The sequence below is a fragment of the Diabrotica virgifera genome, chromosome 1 (assembly GCF_917563875.1).
Source record: "Diabrotica virgifera virgifera chromosome 1, PGI_DIABVI_V3a".
Taxonomy (NCBI): Eukaryota; Metazoa; Arthropoda; class Insecta; order Coleoptera; family Chrysomelidae; genus Diabrotica; species Diabrotica virgifera.
This window is the reverse complement of record NC_065443.1, coordinates 114,367,444-114,386,654: the sequence shown is the minus strand read 5'-3', so window position 1 is coordinate 114,386,654 and position 19,211 is coordinate 114,367,444. Positions and strand designations below refer to the sequence as shown.

Sequence of the window (19,211 nt, the reverse complement as noted above, 5' to 3'; positions counted from 1 at the left end):
AGTTGATAATAACCGAAATACAGGGTGTCAAAGTTAAAATTTTATTTTATTTATTTTTGAATATTTCCTGACAGGCATGGGACAACACGAAATTTGGTAAGTGGTGCTGGTACTGTACACCCTACAAAAGTATGTTAAACGTTTCTGGCTACTACCAGAAGCGTACAACGGGGGAACGTGAATGGTTGACCCTTCCCAAATTCTACGCCACTGGTGGAATTTCTATTTTAGTGCAATTCTTTTATTCTCCAATACTTTCTATGTAAATAACATACTCTTCATTCGTAACGATAAAGCCATTCGTTTTCGAGATATTTGAAGCTAAAAACGAAGGAGCATAATACATTAATCAAAATAAGTGTACCGTTTCATTTTTAACTTCAAATACAAACTAATGACTTTATCGTTACTCGTTACGAATGAAGAGTATATTATTTGCATAGAAAGTATTGGAGAATCTAAAAATTATGCTAAAATAGTAGTTTCATTAGTGCCGTAGAATTTGGGAAGGGTCAACCATTCACTTTCCCCTGTCGTACGCCTCTGATATTAACCAGAAACGTTTATTTAACATAATTTGGTAGGGTGTACAGTAACTACACTTTCTGCCAAGTATCATAAGGATATGTCCAATAGTTTTTTAGTACCGGACACACATATTTCTTAAAGTTTTAAATAAAGAATAAATTATTAAAAAAGAATACTTTAAAATAATTTGACATATCCGTGTCATACTTGGCAGAAAGTGTAGGCACTGTACACCCTACTAAATTATGTTAAATAATCGTTTCTGGCTACTACCAGAGGAAAGTGAATGGTTGACCCTTCCCAAATTCTACACCACTGATGAAACTGCTATTTTAGCATAATTTTTAGATTCCCTAATACTTTCTATGCAAATAATATACTCTTCATTTGTAACGATAAAGTCATTAGTTTTCGAGATCTTTGAAGTTAAAAATGAAACGACACATATTTAGTTTTAAATATCTCGAAAATTAATGGCTTTATCGTTACGAATTAAGAGTATGTTATTTACATAGAAAGTATTGGAGAATAAAAAAATTGCACTAAAATAGAAATTCCGCCAGTGGCGTAGAATTTGGGAAGGGTTTAACATAATTTAGTACGGTGTACGTACAGTACCATCACTACTTACCAAATTTCGTGTTGTTGTCCCATGCCTGTCAAGAAATATTCAAAAATAAATAAAATAAAAGTTTAAGTTTGACACCCCTGTATTTCGGTTATTATCAACTTTTGTACTAAGGTAAGTTAGCTTAAATCGAATTATTTTAACCTCAGGAATCTAAGATTAAGCTATGGCCCATTCATTACCAAACACCCTGTATACTATATAACCAAACTTTACATTAACAATGTCAAATCATTAATGTAACTTCATTAACATGATTTTAACACTAATTATGATTGTTTTTGATGGCTAAATACCTTATAAACAAAGTAATTTATCACATAAACGAGGAGATATACTTACATTTCAAATATGGTCGGGATTTTATATTTTATACATTTTCAATTTTTTTTAAATCTACTATGAAAATATTTAGACCTCATGGATTTTCAAAAGAGCTATGACCTTGTAAATAAGACGTAAACTTGTGTACTGTTTCGGCTTGGCTCATAGCTCTTGTTAAAATCCATTACCTCTACACTGTATCTTGTCACTTAAGTTTACGATGCTATGTGGGCGACAAACTTTAGACTATATATGTACGTTTAGTTATAACTATAGGTACAAAGCTTTGATATCGTCTACGTCATGAAATAACATCAACAATTGAGCGAAATAAGTAAGATTATCGGTACAATATGACAAAAATTAGACGACAATCGTTAGTTATAAAAAGTACATGATTAAAAGTATGTGTTAAATGAAAATTACGGAAACAAATACTTTACTGCTACTTCTGAACGACCTTTCTACATTGTCACAGTATCACACTATGTACTTACCTTATATACCAATGAATTCAAACCAATATTGTTGGAGTTCGCAAAGGCATTAAGCGGAATGAGAAACAGCAGAAAGTAGATAAGTTTTAGAACCGGAATATAATATTAACGATACAAAAGAAGCAATGTAAAAATATGTGGACACAATAACGAGCAAGTCCAAAACAAAATATTATATTATCTAACTAACGAATATTAACCAGATGGAAAAAGAAGATGAATACCCGATAATAGCTGGCGAAGAACTGTAACACGAGATCATGAAAGACTTAGCTTAAGATGGAAAGAAGTCAAACAGAGAGCGAGAAATAGGAGAATGCAAAAGACTTATAAAGGAAATTTTGAAAGAATAAAACAGAAGAGGATGCGCTGATCCAACGAATCAGCCATCTTTAACTCATGGCTAAGAAACGCAAGAGAGCCCAATACTCCACAAAGAGGGAAGTCAGTAGAGAGAAAGAATTATGCTTGCCATATGCTATGTCCTTTCAAAAAAAATTGTTTTTTTTTATATCAAGAAATTGTTTAAAATTAATACTGTTGCTAACACAACAACCAATAATAATTTTAGTTGTTTGTCCTCAATTAAAAATTTTCTTGCCCCCTCCCCTGAGATTTTCCGAACCATGTGATACGACAGGGGACAAACTGAAGTACCACGACCGCTACTATGAAGAACTCTACACATTCGGCCTACATTCAAAAAAGTATCTGAAGCCAACAATCACACTAACTACATTCAACAAGCCATCTAACTCCATGAAGCAACAATAATGCCATAAGTATTATTTTCACATCTTTGTAATGCTTTAGGATGAATTTCTTCTTTTCTCAATATTCATTTCTGTAAAATAAACATGATATCTCTTTGATATCTGATGATATCTGAATCATGATATCTGAAAATTATCCTCTTTTATTTGTCCCTGTCAAACTCACTTTTCAGATTTTCGTTTAAGAGGATGGGTACGTATTTTCGGCTGCAATGCTATTCAAATGGGGATTCGATTTTTTCGAATCTTGAGAAAACTAATAGGTATTTTTGAAAAATTTAAACGCAGAATTAAAGATTACGTTATTAGCGAGGGCCGAAAGTCCCTGAGAACCTCTATAATGTTTATTTTAATAAGTTACAGGGGTGAAAAACTAAGAAAATTTAGTGTGATTTTTAATTTCAAATATCTCATTCAAAATAAACTTTTTATTTATTCTAAGGGACTTTCGGCCCTCGCTAATAATTTACTCTTTCATTCAGCGTTTAAATTTTTCAAAAATATTTATTGGTTTTTTCAGGATTCGAAAAAAATGAACACAATGTCGGTGGTAATATTTTCCAAATCTATCTTTGTCTTACAACGCACTCAGTCGAATAAAATATTGTCAGCATATTGTCAGTCGGACCGTGACAATCAGTGACAATTTTAAATATTTGACATGGCATCGGGAATATTTTGAGTTGTTGATTAAATAATATTGATATATAGTGTATTTGATAAATAAATTGATTTAAGACGTGAACTTAATAAAAAGTTATTTATTGTGTATTATTTGTGGAAGATCCAAGCCGAGAATACATCAGGATAATATATTCTGTGATCCAAGTATTTTGTTGTTAAAGATGTTCAAAATTGTAAGCGTTCCATAGTAACAATATATTATTAAGAAATCACTTTCACACTTTTCCTCTTTTCTCGATTGAGCATTAGTTTTTGTTGTACATATAAATTATTATAAACACTGAATATAGTTACTTAAAAAATTATCACATTTATTAACTGAATTAATAATTTGCAAGTATACAAACAACAGTTATCCAAGAACATTCAAAAGCCATCTCTTTAAGTTAATGATGCCATTTTCAAGTAGAATGACATTTTAGTAATGCTTACATATTCATACCAGTGTGAATTTTACTACACGTAATTTGCCGTGTAAAGACAGAAAAAGAAGGGATAGCCGTAAAATACTTGCGAATTATGTACCAATTGCCTTAAGATATGACGTACCTACACCTGAGAAGGGGAGTTAGTCGAAGTTAAAACAAATGGCTCCCATCGTTAGTTGAAGTTATATTGCTACAAAATGGCTTATATCTCCGCAAATTCCAAATGTTTCATGTAGTTTCCCATCAATATTGATTTAAATCTCGTCCTCGTACTGTTTAACAATACAAAGCTACCCACATCTACGCTAAAATTGTCATATTGTACATAAAAAATAAAAAATATTGTATCAAAAAATGGTATATGTATGTTTATCAAAATGTTTCTTCGTCTACCAGTATAAAATTAAAAAAGTATAAAAAATATAAATTACTAAAAACTAACAATGAGTATTGGTTGATTAAAATATGTTAACAGATCTACTGGATGTCTGTGGCACTTAATCAGTTCTTAAATTGTATTAGAGAGGACGTATTGGCATATACTTGAATATACAGTGGTTTTCTAATGGTTATACTTATACTATATTAGCAAAATATTTATCGTTACACATCATTGATATGATCAATCATACTAAATAAATCTGTCCCATCTATTGTACAAGCTTTATATACATTTTCATACCAAATTTGTGTCACTTATTTTGAATCATTCTCAAAGATTTCCGAAGTGGAAATCGAAACGTCAAAATAGATGTACATATTTTCAACTGTAATTGTGATTAAATCCCATTAAAGATAGTAAATAAGGTTTATTAACCATAATGCAATGTACAAAAATTACTACCAAAATAAATTTTCTCACTTTACTTTTAAAATTGATTAATTTTGTTTAGTTAACTTTGTTTGGCTTACAAATGACATACTGTTTTCCATCCGATTTATTGCTAATTGATTATAATTCACCTTTAATATTTAATTTGGTGGTTTAGTGAATTTTTAAAGTGTAATTTATTATTTTTTTAATTTTTAAGCTGGCAACACTGTATTCGTCTATAATATAGATCTCTTCCAGATAACAAAATAGGTACCTACCAGTAATGTTATTTTTACCAACTTATTTATTTATTACATTAATCACAAGAGGGCACTGCACACAGGCTCACCTGATAATTATCAGGTTTGTTTCAACACAACGAAAAACCGAAAACCGTCATGTAACGATCACGCTCCTGCGCAGTAAACAAAATACGTTCCAACAAAGCAATGATCGTTCATCGCATCGTCCTTCCGATTTTTCCATCAAAAATTGTGATCGTTCAGTGACAGTTTTCAATTAATTCAACACGCGACTCGTATATATAGATTGAAATAGTGGTCAACTTGAAATGGGATCAAGCAACCAAAATAAGATCAAGAGTTGAAAAGGCCAGAGCAACATTTAACACGAGAAATATATTCACCCATTGAGACATATCTCTCCCACTAAAAATACGACTGCTAAAATGCTATTATTTCCAGGCTTGCCGTCTGGCGCAGAGGCCTGGACAATAACGGAAACATTAATGAAAAAGCTACAGGCAACGGCGTAACCAGGATGATCCTAAGGGGCGGTTACAACTTCAAAATGGCTTGATTTGTCAACAACACATATTCCCTAACAACACAAAACATTCCAGGAATGTACTATCAAAGTTCTATTAATGTTTGAACGTCCTGGACATTCAAGGAACATTCGGTGAACATCTGATTAAATTATTGGTGGAATGTTACCACAAAACATTCCATGAACATACTACCAATGTCCTATATTTTAAGAGAGGCCATTTACTATTCAATTTGCGTTCATTTTCAAATTTGCCGCGCGTGACAGGCACTCCAAACCACGTGACTTCTGGTTGGCGTTGGCATACAAAAAGTTACGGAGGTTATGTTTGTAATATCTATTTTTGATTGTTTATCGTCGTATTTTGTCTATTTTGGATTCATTTGGATTTCGTTTGCTGTATTTTGTGAACTTTATAAACTTTACCACAATGCAAAGTGATTATTTAAGGAAATTATTATTGGAAACTCCAGCAGATGTTGGAAAGGTAGGGGAAACAATTTTTATTTACTGTTCATTTTTCCCTGATTATTTCTTTTGTTTTAGATATTTTTTGAAGCTGAAAATAATTGGGGATTTAGATCCATATACAATTCAGTCAGAATTGGATTTTACAGTAAAGTGCTTCTTCTTCTTCTTCTTGTAATAGGACTGTCCTGTTTCTTCTGTTACAGTCTTTGCTGCGATCCGGAGCTCCAACTCTCGTACCATCGTTTTTTGGGTCTTCCTATGGGTCGCTTGGTGTTGGGCTTCTGTGTTTTCGCCCAATGCGCCATACGTTCAGGGTCCATCCGATCTACGTGGTCTCTCCACATGCGTCGTCGCACTCTTGTCCATCTCACTACGTCTTGAACGCCTAGCTCTCTCAATGTGTCTTCGACAGTAAAGTGCATTCCACCAAATTACTATTATAGATATTTATACATTATCTGGTGGAGTCTCACAGTTACTACTCTAAGCAGCAGATGAAAGCGTACAAAAGCCTTCAGGCACATAAATATTTTACAGCTGGTTTTGTATTTAAAGTTGGAGTAAAGTTTGAAGTCAGGATCAACAACTTCATAAGTACCTATAAGAATATTGAGGAAATCCAGCTCCTCGATACTACTGGGCAAACTAGAAGATTGAAGAGGACAAAGCCTTTTGAACTAGTTTGAGTGATAGGTGATAGTGAAAAGCAGAGCATAGTGCTTGTGTGCCTGTGTATGTTAAAATAGTGCACGATCTTGTTAGATTAGATAAGAGACGCTATGGGGTAAGCTCTTCATTTTAAGGAACAGTAGTAATTTAGGTTAAATTAAAATTGCTCATTGGTCAGTTATGACCAGATTGTAATTGTAATGTACAATTCAATACAATGAATCATCATCGTAGTGATGATTATGGAAAAAAATATATGACAAGATTTTGTGCAATAAAAATGTTTATATTTATCAAGGATGTATTATTTGGTATGGCCACATATACTTCTGGTATATCGTCGGTGATGTGACAATACCTCCTATCTGCCTTTTCATGAATTTTGTAAGAGACGAAAAACCATTTTAGGGCCATCTCTTGTTTTCACATGTAAATTTTGACATGTTTTGTAGTAAATAGATAGTTGAATTTACTACAAAACATGTCAAACAATATCATATGAAAATAGGAGGTGACTGTAAAAAAAGTTTTGTCTCTCTTACAAAACTCATTAAAAAACAAATCGGAGGTATTATGTCACATCAGCGACTATATCCAGGGAATGTATAAAAAATATACTGTGAATGTCCAAAGAACATTCGTAGACATTCATGGAATGTTCCAACAACACATTCAAGGAATGTTTAAAATGTTAACAGAATACTTTCCTGGGACATTTAGGGGACATTCTTGTGCTTTTGAGGACATTGATGGAATGTCTGATGTTATTAGGGTTGGTGTTAAGCGTATAGAGCACAAAGTAGATCCCAATGGGGGGGGGGGGGGTTATAACCCCCAAAACCACCCCTGGTTACGCCTATGGCTAGAGGCATTCGAAATGTGGGTGTACTGGCGTATCCTTAAAATATTCTGGACGACTCACACCACCAGCGTATAGGTATTGCGCCGAATAAGAAAACAAAAAGAAATCTCTTTCACAATAATTAACAAACGGAAACTTGAATACCTCGGTCATATAAACTAATAAAATTGCTACGATGATAGTCAACGTCCGCAACGGACAAGGCACATGAAGAAGTGACAGTTTCGTGACGATCATTTCAGTACCTACATAAATGCAGGTACTCGTTGGGCTGACCTGCGCACTAGGATCGATTTTCGAATTACCTTCACCGGACGATACAAATGGTGAACATGCGCAAAAAACTGTACTAGCACTTTCGCGACGATTTCTGGACCGTACAAAAATTGTGTTATAACAAACCTATCATGGGCATTTTTCAGTGCGTCACAAATGATAGAAAAAAAGGTCTTCTTCTTCTTAAGGTGCCTATCCGTTCCGGATGTTGGCGACCAGCATGGCTATCCTAACTTTGCTTGCTGCTATTCTGAATAGTCCGGTTGTCGATGTATTAAACCACTTTCTCAGGTTTTGAAGCCAAGATATTCTTCTTCTCCCTGGTCCTCTCTTTCCAAATACCTTGCCTTGAAGAATGAGTTGCAACAAGCCATATCTCTGTTCATTCCTCATAACATGGCCAAGATATTCTAGTTTGCGCTCTTTGATTATGTTAATAATCTCGCATTCCTTGCCTATTCTACGTAGAACCTCAATATTAGTCACACGATCCACCCACGAAATTCTCAAAATGCGCCTGTAACACCACATCTCAAATGCCTCGAGTTTTCTCAAAGAAGCCTCGGAAAGTGTCCAGGCCTCTACTCCGTATAATAACGTAGAAAATACATAGCATCTGATGATAGAGATTTTGGTAGCAAGAGGTAAATCGTGGCTTCTGAAAAGAGACTTCATCATTATGAACGCTGATCTCGCTTTTCCTATGCGTTGTTTTATTTCACTTGAGTGGTCCCACTGGCTGTTTATGTTGGTACCAAGGTATGCGTAGCTGTCGACCCTGTCAATTAGTTGTTGGTTAACCAAAAGCTGTGTATTTAATATTTCGCGCTTACTGACTACCATATACTTTGTTTTTTTCGTATTGAGATCAAGTCCGTATTCTCTACTTATATCTGATATGCGCGACATTATTCTTTGCAAACCATCTAGACTGTCTGCAAAAACTACAGCGTCGTCGGCATATCTAATGTTGTTCAGACGCACTCCGTTGACTAATACGCCTTCCTGTAGTTCTCCCAGCGCTTGCTCGAAGATACATTCAGAGTATATATTAAACAGCACCGGGGACAGGATGCATCCTTGCCTCACTCCTCTATCTATGGAGACTGCCTCTGTTAATTGGTCTTCCACTTTAATATTGGCAGTTTGGTTGTAATACAAATTATATATGATTCTCAAGTCTCTATCATCTACTCCCGCTTCTTTCAAGATGTTTATGAGTTTATCATGTTTTACTCTATCAAACGCCTTTTTGTAGTCGATAAAACAAATATACACTTCACAGTCAACATCCCTGCATCTTTGCATAAGCACTTGGACAGCGAATAGAGCCTCTCGGGTGCCTAAGGCATCGCGGAATCCAAACTGCGTCCATGATATCTGTTGTTCGCATTTTTTATATATTCTGCCATGTATCACCTTCAGAAACGTTTTGAGTAAGTGGCTCATTAGGCTAATTGTTCTGTAGTCTTCACATGTTTTGGCATTTACTTTTTTGGGTAAAGTTACGAAGGTCGACTTTAACCAGCTTTGGGGTATTTTTCCAGTTACGTATATTTTGTTGAATACGGTTGTTATCCATTTTATACCGGAAAAAAAGGTAAGTCCGTGATAATACACATTTATAACATTTATTGTAACATGACATTTTAGTTAAATCTGACAGTTGTCACATTTTATTTGCAATTTGACATAAAAACAAATCAATTGTGTTTATTGCATTTATAAAATGGTATTTTCTTTGATTTGTATAGTCTTATAAATTGTACAGATTATATTCGTAGATATATTATATAATTCGTAAATAAATTTTTTTCGATTATAGCGCCATCTATCGACAACTAGAATAAATGTTATAAATGTCTGTAATCACGGACGTGGCTTTTTCTGTCACATACAATTTAATGCGTGAAAAGAAATCGAAAAACTGTGACGCACTGAAAGATGCCTATGAGAAAAAGAATATAGCACTATTCTGATGGCTCTAGTGATTTATTACCAAAATAAAATTATAATATATTGCAGACGGGAGTTAATAATATTTTTCGGAGTAGCCAACTGAAACAATAAAAACAAGTATCAGGATCATCATCATCATAAGTGGAATCCATTGTGGATCCCTCCATCTTCTGACCCTTAGAATCCTTAGATCTTCCTCCACCTCATCAATCCATCTTCTTCGTGGTCGTCCTCTACTTCTCGTGCCCTCTGGTTTTGAAAATGTCAATCTCTTCGTGTACTCGTTATCTGACATCCTAGCAATGTGCCCAGCCCATCTAAGTATCGGTACTTTAACGAATTTAAGGATGTGTAACGATATTTGTAAAATACGCTCTACTTTTATGTAGTTTTCATTGTAAAGATTATTAATTATCTCAATTAAGCAAAAAAGGAACTTATCTGCTAGTTACAAGTACATTTAGAAAACCATTGCAATGGTTTAAAGGTTGTTCAACAATAATTATAAACTCTCATCTAATTGAGGTATACAATTTGTGCGTTACTTCATATGCAAGTGTACTTTGTGGCCACAAAACAATTAAAAAAAAAGAGAGATTCAAATTGAAATCAAGAGAAAAATATTGAGATAGAAAAAAACTTAAGTACTTAAAATTAAAACGCTTTTGTGCCAAAGCAGTCCTTTGGTGAATTCTCTTACATCTATACGTTCAAACTATGCTACTTTGCCTTCATACACAAAAATCGCAGTAATTGGGACCATGTTTGACTGGAATTCCTTCTATAAAGAATTTGAGAAAAAATTGAAAGAAAACACGTTTCTTCGACTTTTACCATTAGATATTAGATATATCTGTGAATGATATTGATCTCATATGACGTCACGACTTTATTAATTTACTAAACGAATATAGTATATACCCTTTTTACTACAAAAGCACGCTTATGTTATTCAAGATTTCTGACGTCAGAGCATTGCCAATATATTAGAATATGACTTTTCATCATGGTCATGTTTATTTTACAATGAGAATCTAGACATCATTTCTTGTCAGAGATATTTTTCTTTGTTATTGTTTACTATTACAAAACTAATATCTATAATTCTTTATTCTAATTAATGATGTCAATCGGTTTTCATTACTTGCCGAAATATATTAATTAACAGCAATGTTATCATAGTGTATAATCAATAAAATAGATCATTTAATATTTTAAGGCAATAATGATAGATGCATGTACTGAATAGTATTTAATACGAATAAAATAATAATAATAAAGTACCTGTGAACACCTAATTTAGATCAAAAAAATGCAAATCCATTATTTCTTTATAAACAATGTAATGCTATAACAACCTAACACGAAAAAATAATACCTTTTCTTCGTAGATTTTGTAATATTTTATTCGTATTAAATACTGTTCAGTACTTTCATCTATCATTTTTAGCCTTAAAATATTAAATGGTCTATTTTAAAGATTTTATACTATGATAATATTGTTGCTAATTCGTATATTTCGGCAAGTAATGAAAACCGATTGACATCTTTAATAATTAGAATAAATAATTATAGATATTATTTTTGTACCGTAAACAAAAACAAAGAAAAATATCTCTGACAAGTAATGATGCTTGTCTTCTCACTGTACAATAAATATGGCCATGATGAAAAGTCAAATTCTAATGTTTTGGCAATGCTCTGGCATCAGAAATCTTCGATGATGTAACATGTTTTTGAAGTGAAAAGGTTATAATTATTTTGAGATGTCTTAAACCTTTACTTAAAAGTTATTTTTGTGTATAAAGACTGGAGTAGCTCTTTTAAAACTCAGTGTTAAAAAGGGCACTTCAATCTCACTGATCATCAATCAAAAAAATCCACAAACGGTACCAAATACTTTTCAAATTTTGTCAAAAATATAGATATTTTCATTATTACTCTCAAACAAGATATGCAAAAATCATATCAGCCTATCGAAAGACCTGGAGTACTCTATTGGTCATACAGATGTTTCTGAATTCAACCTCAACACAAATTTATTGCTTTTAGGATCAACAACTTCCTCAGTTACATTGAAGTGAGGTATTTTTTTAATATTGCACAAAAGAGAGACATCATTCTGTCTCAACTGGAAAAATATACCATCACCTATGGGTCTCGTTAAGATTTCTTCACAAATCAAAGCCCATGTTTGTACATCTTTCTTTTCTTTGTCATTTTGTAACACAGGTTCAGAAACTAGATAAGGTTCGAGGAAAGCCTTTGGTGTCAGATCATTGCTGAGGCAATTGGCCAAGTGGTTCAAAATGCTATCTACGGAATGCCTCGGCTGTTGCCTTGTAACGCGCAAGTATTTCTGTAAAGCTCTGGCCATTGAAGGAAAAATAGCTTGAGCAGCCTCATGTGAGTCCATGGGTATTGACGATACTTGATCATTGTGTAAACGTTTAATATGAGTAAAAGCCTCTTCGGCAGCAGTAATAAGTCTTGCTCTGCGCTTTTTAACTCTCCTGTCATACTCATGTTCTTCGTAAAAACGTTCATTGTGACTTGAGTCACGTCGTCTCGCATGAGCGGCTAACATAGCTCTAGACTGGGACTGTTGAATTTGAGATGAATTAATGCCATCTACTTCATAAAATTTAAAACTCGAAGATGTTTTCCTAGATTTCGACACTGGTATACGTTCTAAATAAGGATTGTAAATAGGAAATTCTGTGTAATACTTCTCAAGCACCCACACAGCAGCCCTCTGAATGCTCAACTGGCCTATACCATATGCACAACTAGCTCCATCTGGGCTCCTAACAATCTTAATGTAGTACATTGGCTGTAAGTGCCTTATTTCTACTAAAACTACAGCTAAATAATGTATAAAAAGTAAAGTATCAGTCAAGCTTGATGCATAAGCTACCAAGGCTTTATAATCTACAGTTTCTTCTGGTGTTGTAGCTGCTCTGGCTGTCTCAGTCACTTGAACTATATAAAAGAGCCAATAGGCGAAAGTACACACTAATAAAAGAGCTAGTATCCCTGCTCTAAACAAAAAGAATCTAGGCAGTGTTGCTTGTGGTTTTCTCAGAAACACCGCCCAGGCACCAATTGCAAGAATTACCATCTTGAAAGCCAAAGACACCAACTGGCCTTTACATTCAGCACCACAAGCCAGCAGTTTTGTGCTATCAGCAAGACCTATTCTAGCAGAAAGATCAGGAAAGAAACCCATCTTTGGCAGTAAAACCATCGCTATAGGACTTGAAAAGGCAGCAAGAGATAAAATATATGTTATACTTGTACCCATATATCTCTGACAAACAAAACCTAAACCTGTATCAGGTTCTCCGGGCCAGTTGCAGATATCTTCAGCTGATCCTGATTGCTCTGATGTGTTTCCAGTTATTGCAGTAGTGTTTTCACCCCAGTTGTCATCTTGTGGTAGGATCTGTACTTCTATCACTTCCTGTCCATCTCTATTGTCAGGAGTCATAGTAACTGCTGTCTGAAATGGGGCCATATCGTCGTTTCTTCTAGATTTACTGCTTCTAAAAGTGATAATAATATTATTTATTGTCATGAAGTATAGATAAAGTATGTGAATAACTAATAACCTATTTTATTGTGCCGTGAAATAATTTTTGACAACCACGTTTGCCAATAAAACTTTATACTATACGGCAGTTAAAGTTGTGAATGCAAGGGGAATGACTGGAAAAGAAGCCACAAGTTCTGTAATACATATTATATTATTCAATTTACGTAGAAGTAAAAAAACTTCGGTTTGTATAATGGTATATAATTTTTATTAAAATTTTTTAAAAAAGTCATCCAAATGGATTATAAAAACATCAGAACGTAAAAATAAAATAAAAATTCCATTTTTATTTAGTTGCAATGCGAAGGCAAAACAATCTCATTTTTCACTTAGAATACGGAGCGCAGTCCAGCACTCTGAATCGACGATTTTCGACTCTTGTTGGAGTCTCATCGAAGAGAATGTAGGCCTGCTGCTCCATACTCTAAGTGACCAACACCGAGAGTTCATCCCCCACACCGCAACTGACGTGAATGGACTAGGTGACTAGCGTCATCTGGCAATTGAAAGATGAAGTAGTTTTCAATCCTAATAGCAATATTAATAATATTTAAAAATATTAAAATATTACTAAAAGATTTTTAAATTGAAAACTTATTGGTCCATTTTCTTGGTAACACCTCCAAGACTTCTAAAATTTGCAAGACAGATGGATGCTGAAGCGAAGACGACAAGAAGGAATTCAAAAAACTTAAAATTCACTACCCCGTCTGTTCAGCTGGTAAATTCCAACAGAAAATGGACCTAGTTACTCAAAGAAGCAACGACCTATATAAAAATAAAATAAAAATTCCATTTTTATTCAGTTGCAATGCGAAGGCAAAACAATCTTATTTTTCACTTAGAATACGGAGCGCAGTCCAGCACTCTGAATCGACGATTTTCGACTCTTGTTGGAGTCTCATCGGAGAGAATGTAGACCTGCTGCTCCATACTCTAAGTGGCCAACACCGATAGTTCATCCCCGACACCGCAACTAACGTGAATGAATTCGATCTAAGTAGTTTTCAATCCTAAAACTACTTCATCTTTCAATTGCCAGATGACGCTAGTCACCTAGTCCATTCACGTCAGTTGCGGTGTGGGGGATGAACTCTCAGTGTTGGTCACTTAGAGTATGGAGCAGCAGGCCTACGTTCTCTCTGATGAGACTCCAACAACAGTCGAAAATCGTCGTTTCAGAGTGCTGGACTGCGCTCTGTATTCTAAGTGAAAAATAAGATTGTTTTGCCTTCGCATTGCAACTGAATAAAAATGGAATTTTTATTTTATTTTTATATTGGTCGTTACTTCTTTGAGTAACTAGGTCCATTTTCTGTTGGAATTTACCAGCTGAACAGACGGGGTAGTGAATTGTAGGTTTTTTGAATTCCCTCTTGTCTTCTTAGCTTCAGCATCCATCTGGCTTGCAAATTTTAGAAGCCTTGGAGGTGTTACCAAGAAAATGGACCAATAAGTTTTCAATTTAAAAATCTTTTAGTAATATTTTAGTATTTATAAATATTATTAATATTGCAATTAGGATTGAAAACTAATTCATCTTACATCAGAACGTTTTCGATCTACTCAGATCATCTTCAGCGACATTCTGTGTAGTAATTGAAACTAGCCCATTAGTTGATACATAGCAAAATTACATAATTATTTCTTAAATTGTGCTATTGTAGTATGACACAATGTCGATGTTACTAGATTAGATATTAAGACTCGAAAGCAGCATGCCTTCCCTGCTTGAAAAAACTACAAGGGTACTTCAGCACATAATATTAATAATTTTGATTTTAACTTTTTTAACATAATAGATAAGAAAACCAATTGCAATTAGCAGCTATCGCCTAGGGGAACTCCAGATTTACTATTTATAAATTCACATTGCAAGTTAGCTATTATTGCAAGAATGTCTACTGTAAGTTATTTTGTGGTGCTTTAGTGGAAATAAACTTACCATCCATCCATTATAAATTATCATCCAGGAGCATTGTCAATTATTATTAATTACCACGCAAAGTGTGTACCCTTTAAACCATATATGTTATCTAAACATTTAATTGAGAATGTAATATGTACCAGAGACTTGGTGGCGTTCTATGAAAAATATAAATACTACAGCATTGGAACTTGCTCAACAGCTCCACACAGCTAATGCATTGTCAGCCAACATAGAAAGACTCTTCTCCTCAACATATGGTCAACATATATGTCATTCGAAACTACGTAATCTGCTAGGCAATGTCAAAGCTGCTAAGTTGGTTTCAATTTTTAAAGAGCTTAATTGCATCAGTGATGACTTGACTGATCAGATATCAGATTGATAATTTTAGATTACAAGATTACTGTGAGACTGGAACAGCTTTGAGAAATTTATTAACTCTAGTATGCAAAATGTTTTAAGTTTTCCAATTTTTGTTAAGTTCCGATTATTAATAAATAAATAATATGTATGTTGAAAAGTTTTTATAATGTACATATTTGAGAATTTTGTTCCTATTTATTTATTATTTTAATCAAGACAATGAAAAAAAAACGCTTGTTTAATTTAAGTGTTTTAAATATGTTTTAAACTGTTTTAAAAGAAAAGTGTTTTAAACATATAAACATGTTTAAAACAGTTGTTTAAAACAAAATGTTTAAAACACGAAACAACCCTGTTTGTGTGTTAGTGAAACATAGATGTGTCAGTTTTATTGATCAAATAACTTTATTCATTGATTAAACTACTATTCATTGCTGGTGAAACCAGCCATATAAAACATTATTAGAAAAAATAAACTGTGAACTATCTGAATTATCTAATATTTATAAACAGGATATGTTATTTCGCCAATAGTGCAGTCACTGAAGGTTTTCACCTCCGATTTCTTTGAAGCTCCATTGATTTTCATGTAAATTGGTGAACAGTTAGAGGATACCTCAAGGAACAAAGGTGACATGATGCCAACTTGCGCTTTTTCCCTGGAGGTGGATGCCACCCCTTTCCCGGGGTGAAAACTATTTTATTAAAAACAATACCTCAAATCGAGAGAGGGAAAAATTCTGAGCAAAATTTGTTATAAGAAGATATTAACATAAATTAATACTTTTGAGCTGTTAAAGATCAAAGATTTCATTTTTTTCGTAAAAAATGGCTTGTTTTAAAGCTCTTTTTCACGTATAACTCAAAAATTATGAGCTTTTACAAAAAAGGAATTTTTACCAAAATTGAATATAATAAAGAATTGAATACAATCTACACTTAAAGAACTAAACTAATGTTAATTCAAAGTGAGTTATGGGTAATTGAATGTATATTTTTTTCGACGAGTACTCAAATCTAAGAATCCAAGCTTAAAAACTGGAAAACGATGCATTTTATAAAATATACCTGCAAAACAATTCTCACACTACTTCGGAATACCTATCAAATAAGCTCCAAAAGAAGTTAATAGCATCAAAATTAAGCAAGTTATGATGAAAATATGCGAACCCTTTCGAATCTTTTAGGAAAAAGTGAAAAATAAAACATACGCTATTTCCACAAAAATTAAAATTTATAGTAATCCTTACAAGAGTTTCTTTGTATTAGCATAAGTAATGATTTCAATAATTTTCACCGGTTTAGAATGCATATTAAAAAAAAAGATATAATTTGAAAAAAACAGAATTTTTAAAATTATCGTCATTTTCATTTTCCTTTGATAATGACTCCAAAAATACTCAATATACATAAAAAATTATATATAACCAAATTTTAGTTTTTTCTATATCAAATATTTTACCTTTTTTACTATTTCTGTAGGGTGAAAAATAACCAAGATAGAAACGTTTAAAGCTTAAATTTTGCTGCGAGAACCATGTACTATCCGTTGCAAGATAATTCGGATTTATATTTATATCTATTTAATATTCTATTATCACATTTTAATATAAATAATATAATTATTCATTTAAAGCGTACTAAGTATGCGGAAGTACACTTTAAATGAATAATTATATTATTTATACTAAAATGTGATAATAGGATATTAAATAGATATACATATAAATACGAATTATCTTGCAACGGATAGTAACTTTGCCCATTTAACCTTTGATTTTTAAAAATGTAAGGGGTTTCAAAGAATAAGTTCAACATGTTTTAACAGCCTTTGGAATTATCTTTCAAATCGTTTTTCGGTGAACCTGATATCATAAAAATTAACAGAGTTATTTAAAAACAATGATAACATTTTTTGGAAAAATTTTTAAAAGATAAAGTTTGAAAAATTTTTGGAGCATACATTTTTAATGTTATTCAGTTATTCGGGTTCTCATTTGGTGGATATTTCTAAGTACTTTCACAAATTTTAATAAGTTTATGTTATAAAATGCATCATTTTCCCATAATTTAAGCTTGAATACTTGATTTGGGTACTCACCAAAAAAAAATATACATTCAATTACATACCTAGAACTCACTTTTAGTTAACATTATAAGGTTTTTTTAGTAAGAAATTTATTTCATTTATTATTAGCTTCAATTCAGGTCATAATAACTTTTTTGTAAAAACTTATAGTTTTTGGGTTATTTATGAAAAATCTGTTAAAAGCATGCATTTTTCTCACGAAAAATTAAAATCTTAGATCTGTAATTACTCTTTTGATTTATTTTAATAACTTTATATAACAAATTTTGCTTAGAATTTGTCCCCCTATCTAATTATGGGGTTATTTTAATAAAATAATTTTCACCCCCGAGAAGGGGTGTCATGCACCCCCAGGGTAAAAGTGCAAATTATTCAAGAGAGGACCTCTTGAATGTCAGATTTTATTCTACAGCTTTAATTCAATTCAATAAGGACCTATGTTGACCTCTTGTCAAAAGTTTATTAGAGTATGTGTCTGTCTATTGGTTTTGCTTCTACAAGTGTCATAAAGGACAAGTAGAGAAACTACAACATAAATTGAGTAAAAATACTGTTCATAAGTGTAATGATAAAGCAGACATATTAAGGCCTCTTTGGAAACTAAAAAACAATCTTTTCCCACATTACCTTGTGCTCCTGTGTGAATGGTGTCTGTAGTTGCTTGTCCTGTCTCTGTGGCTCCTAGATCGTCTAGATTTCGAACTGTTTTCTGATTTTACTGATTCAGTCTCCATATCTCTCGCAGTCTCATTGCCCATAAGTCACTTAAAGCCAACCAAAAACGAACTACCATGAAATTTTAACCTCTTGTTTATTCATGGTACAATTATTGACAAAATATCTAACAAAAGAAATATATAACAATTAGTAGAGTTGACTAATTTTGAAACTTGTAGATCATTTTTTAACACTATTTGATAGTACTTTTGAAATCAGTTGCATTCTGTTAAGTAGATAAACTGTTATTTCTAATCTAAACAAACAGAAATGTTTATTTGGTTTTTAATTAGTTGACAAAATAGATACAGATACATACCACTTCAAGTAACGGTGCGATTAAAGGGCAATGCGCCCAGTTTCAACTCCTGAATATCACATATTTACATATCAGGCACTTTTTATGTTATATTATTAAGACCTTTAGGTCCTATTTTGCTAAAATATAGAAGTTCAGTTATAATAAATTACTAAAAACTATTTTAATTGCTCTAAACAGTAGACGCCAGAAGATTATCTATTTTCCATAAAACTGTCAAGTGTGAATGAATCTGTCAAAAGGTCAATCTCTTCTTTCTCTCAACATGTAGTTTAGGAAAAAGAGTTAAAATTTCAAATATTATAAATTTACAAATTTGTTCCAATTATTATTATTAGACAAAGTAGTGTCTAATTTATTAAAACTAAAGATAAGAATTTTAAAACCAAATTACTGTTGTCTATTGTTATAATTCTTGAAGACATCCCGTACAAAAATTATGGAATCTAATCATAAAGTTCTCTGTATTAGAAAAAGAAGAACTATTATTTTTTTA

The 19,211-nt window shown here is 32.7% G+C and overlaps 1 protein-coding gene across 1 annotated transcript; it reads right to left on the bottom strand.

Annotated features, from left to right (window-relative positions):
* Window positions 1–10,235: 10,235 nt before the first annotated feature.
* LOC114347963 (vang-like protein 2) lies at window positions 10,236–19,135 on the bottom strand. The gene is made up of 3 exons (XM_028298611.2): window positions 18,716–19,135; window positions 18,307–18,520; window positions 10,236–13,247 (listed from the first exon to the last, which is right to left on the bottom strand). Exons 2-3 carry the CDS (start codon window positions 18,435–18,437, stop codon window positions 11,705–11,707), a joined length of 1,674 nt encoding a protein of 557 aa, XP_028154412.2. The 5' UTR covers window positions 18,438–18,520; window positions 18,716–19,135; the 3' UTR covers window positions 10,236–11,704.
* Between the last annotated feature and the right edge of the window lie 76 nt (window positions 19,136–19,211).

Excerpts from the sequence above, each read along its gene's own strand:
- LOC114347963 (XM_028298611.2), bottom strand. The coding sequence starts at position 18,437 with ATGGGCAATGAGACTGCGAGAGATATGGAGACTGAATCAGTAAAATCA. Across the intron at positions 13,248-18,306 it reads CATTCACACAGGAGCACAAG|AAGCAGTAAATCTAGAAGAA; the intron begins GTAATGTGGGAA and ends TATCACTTTTAG.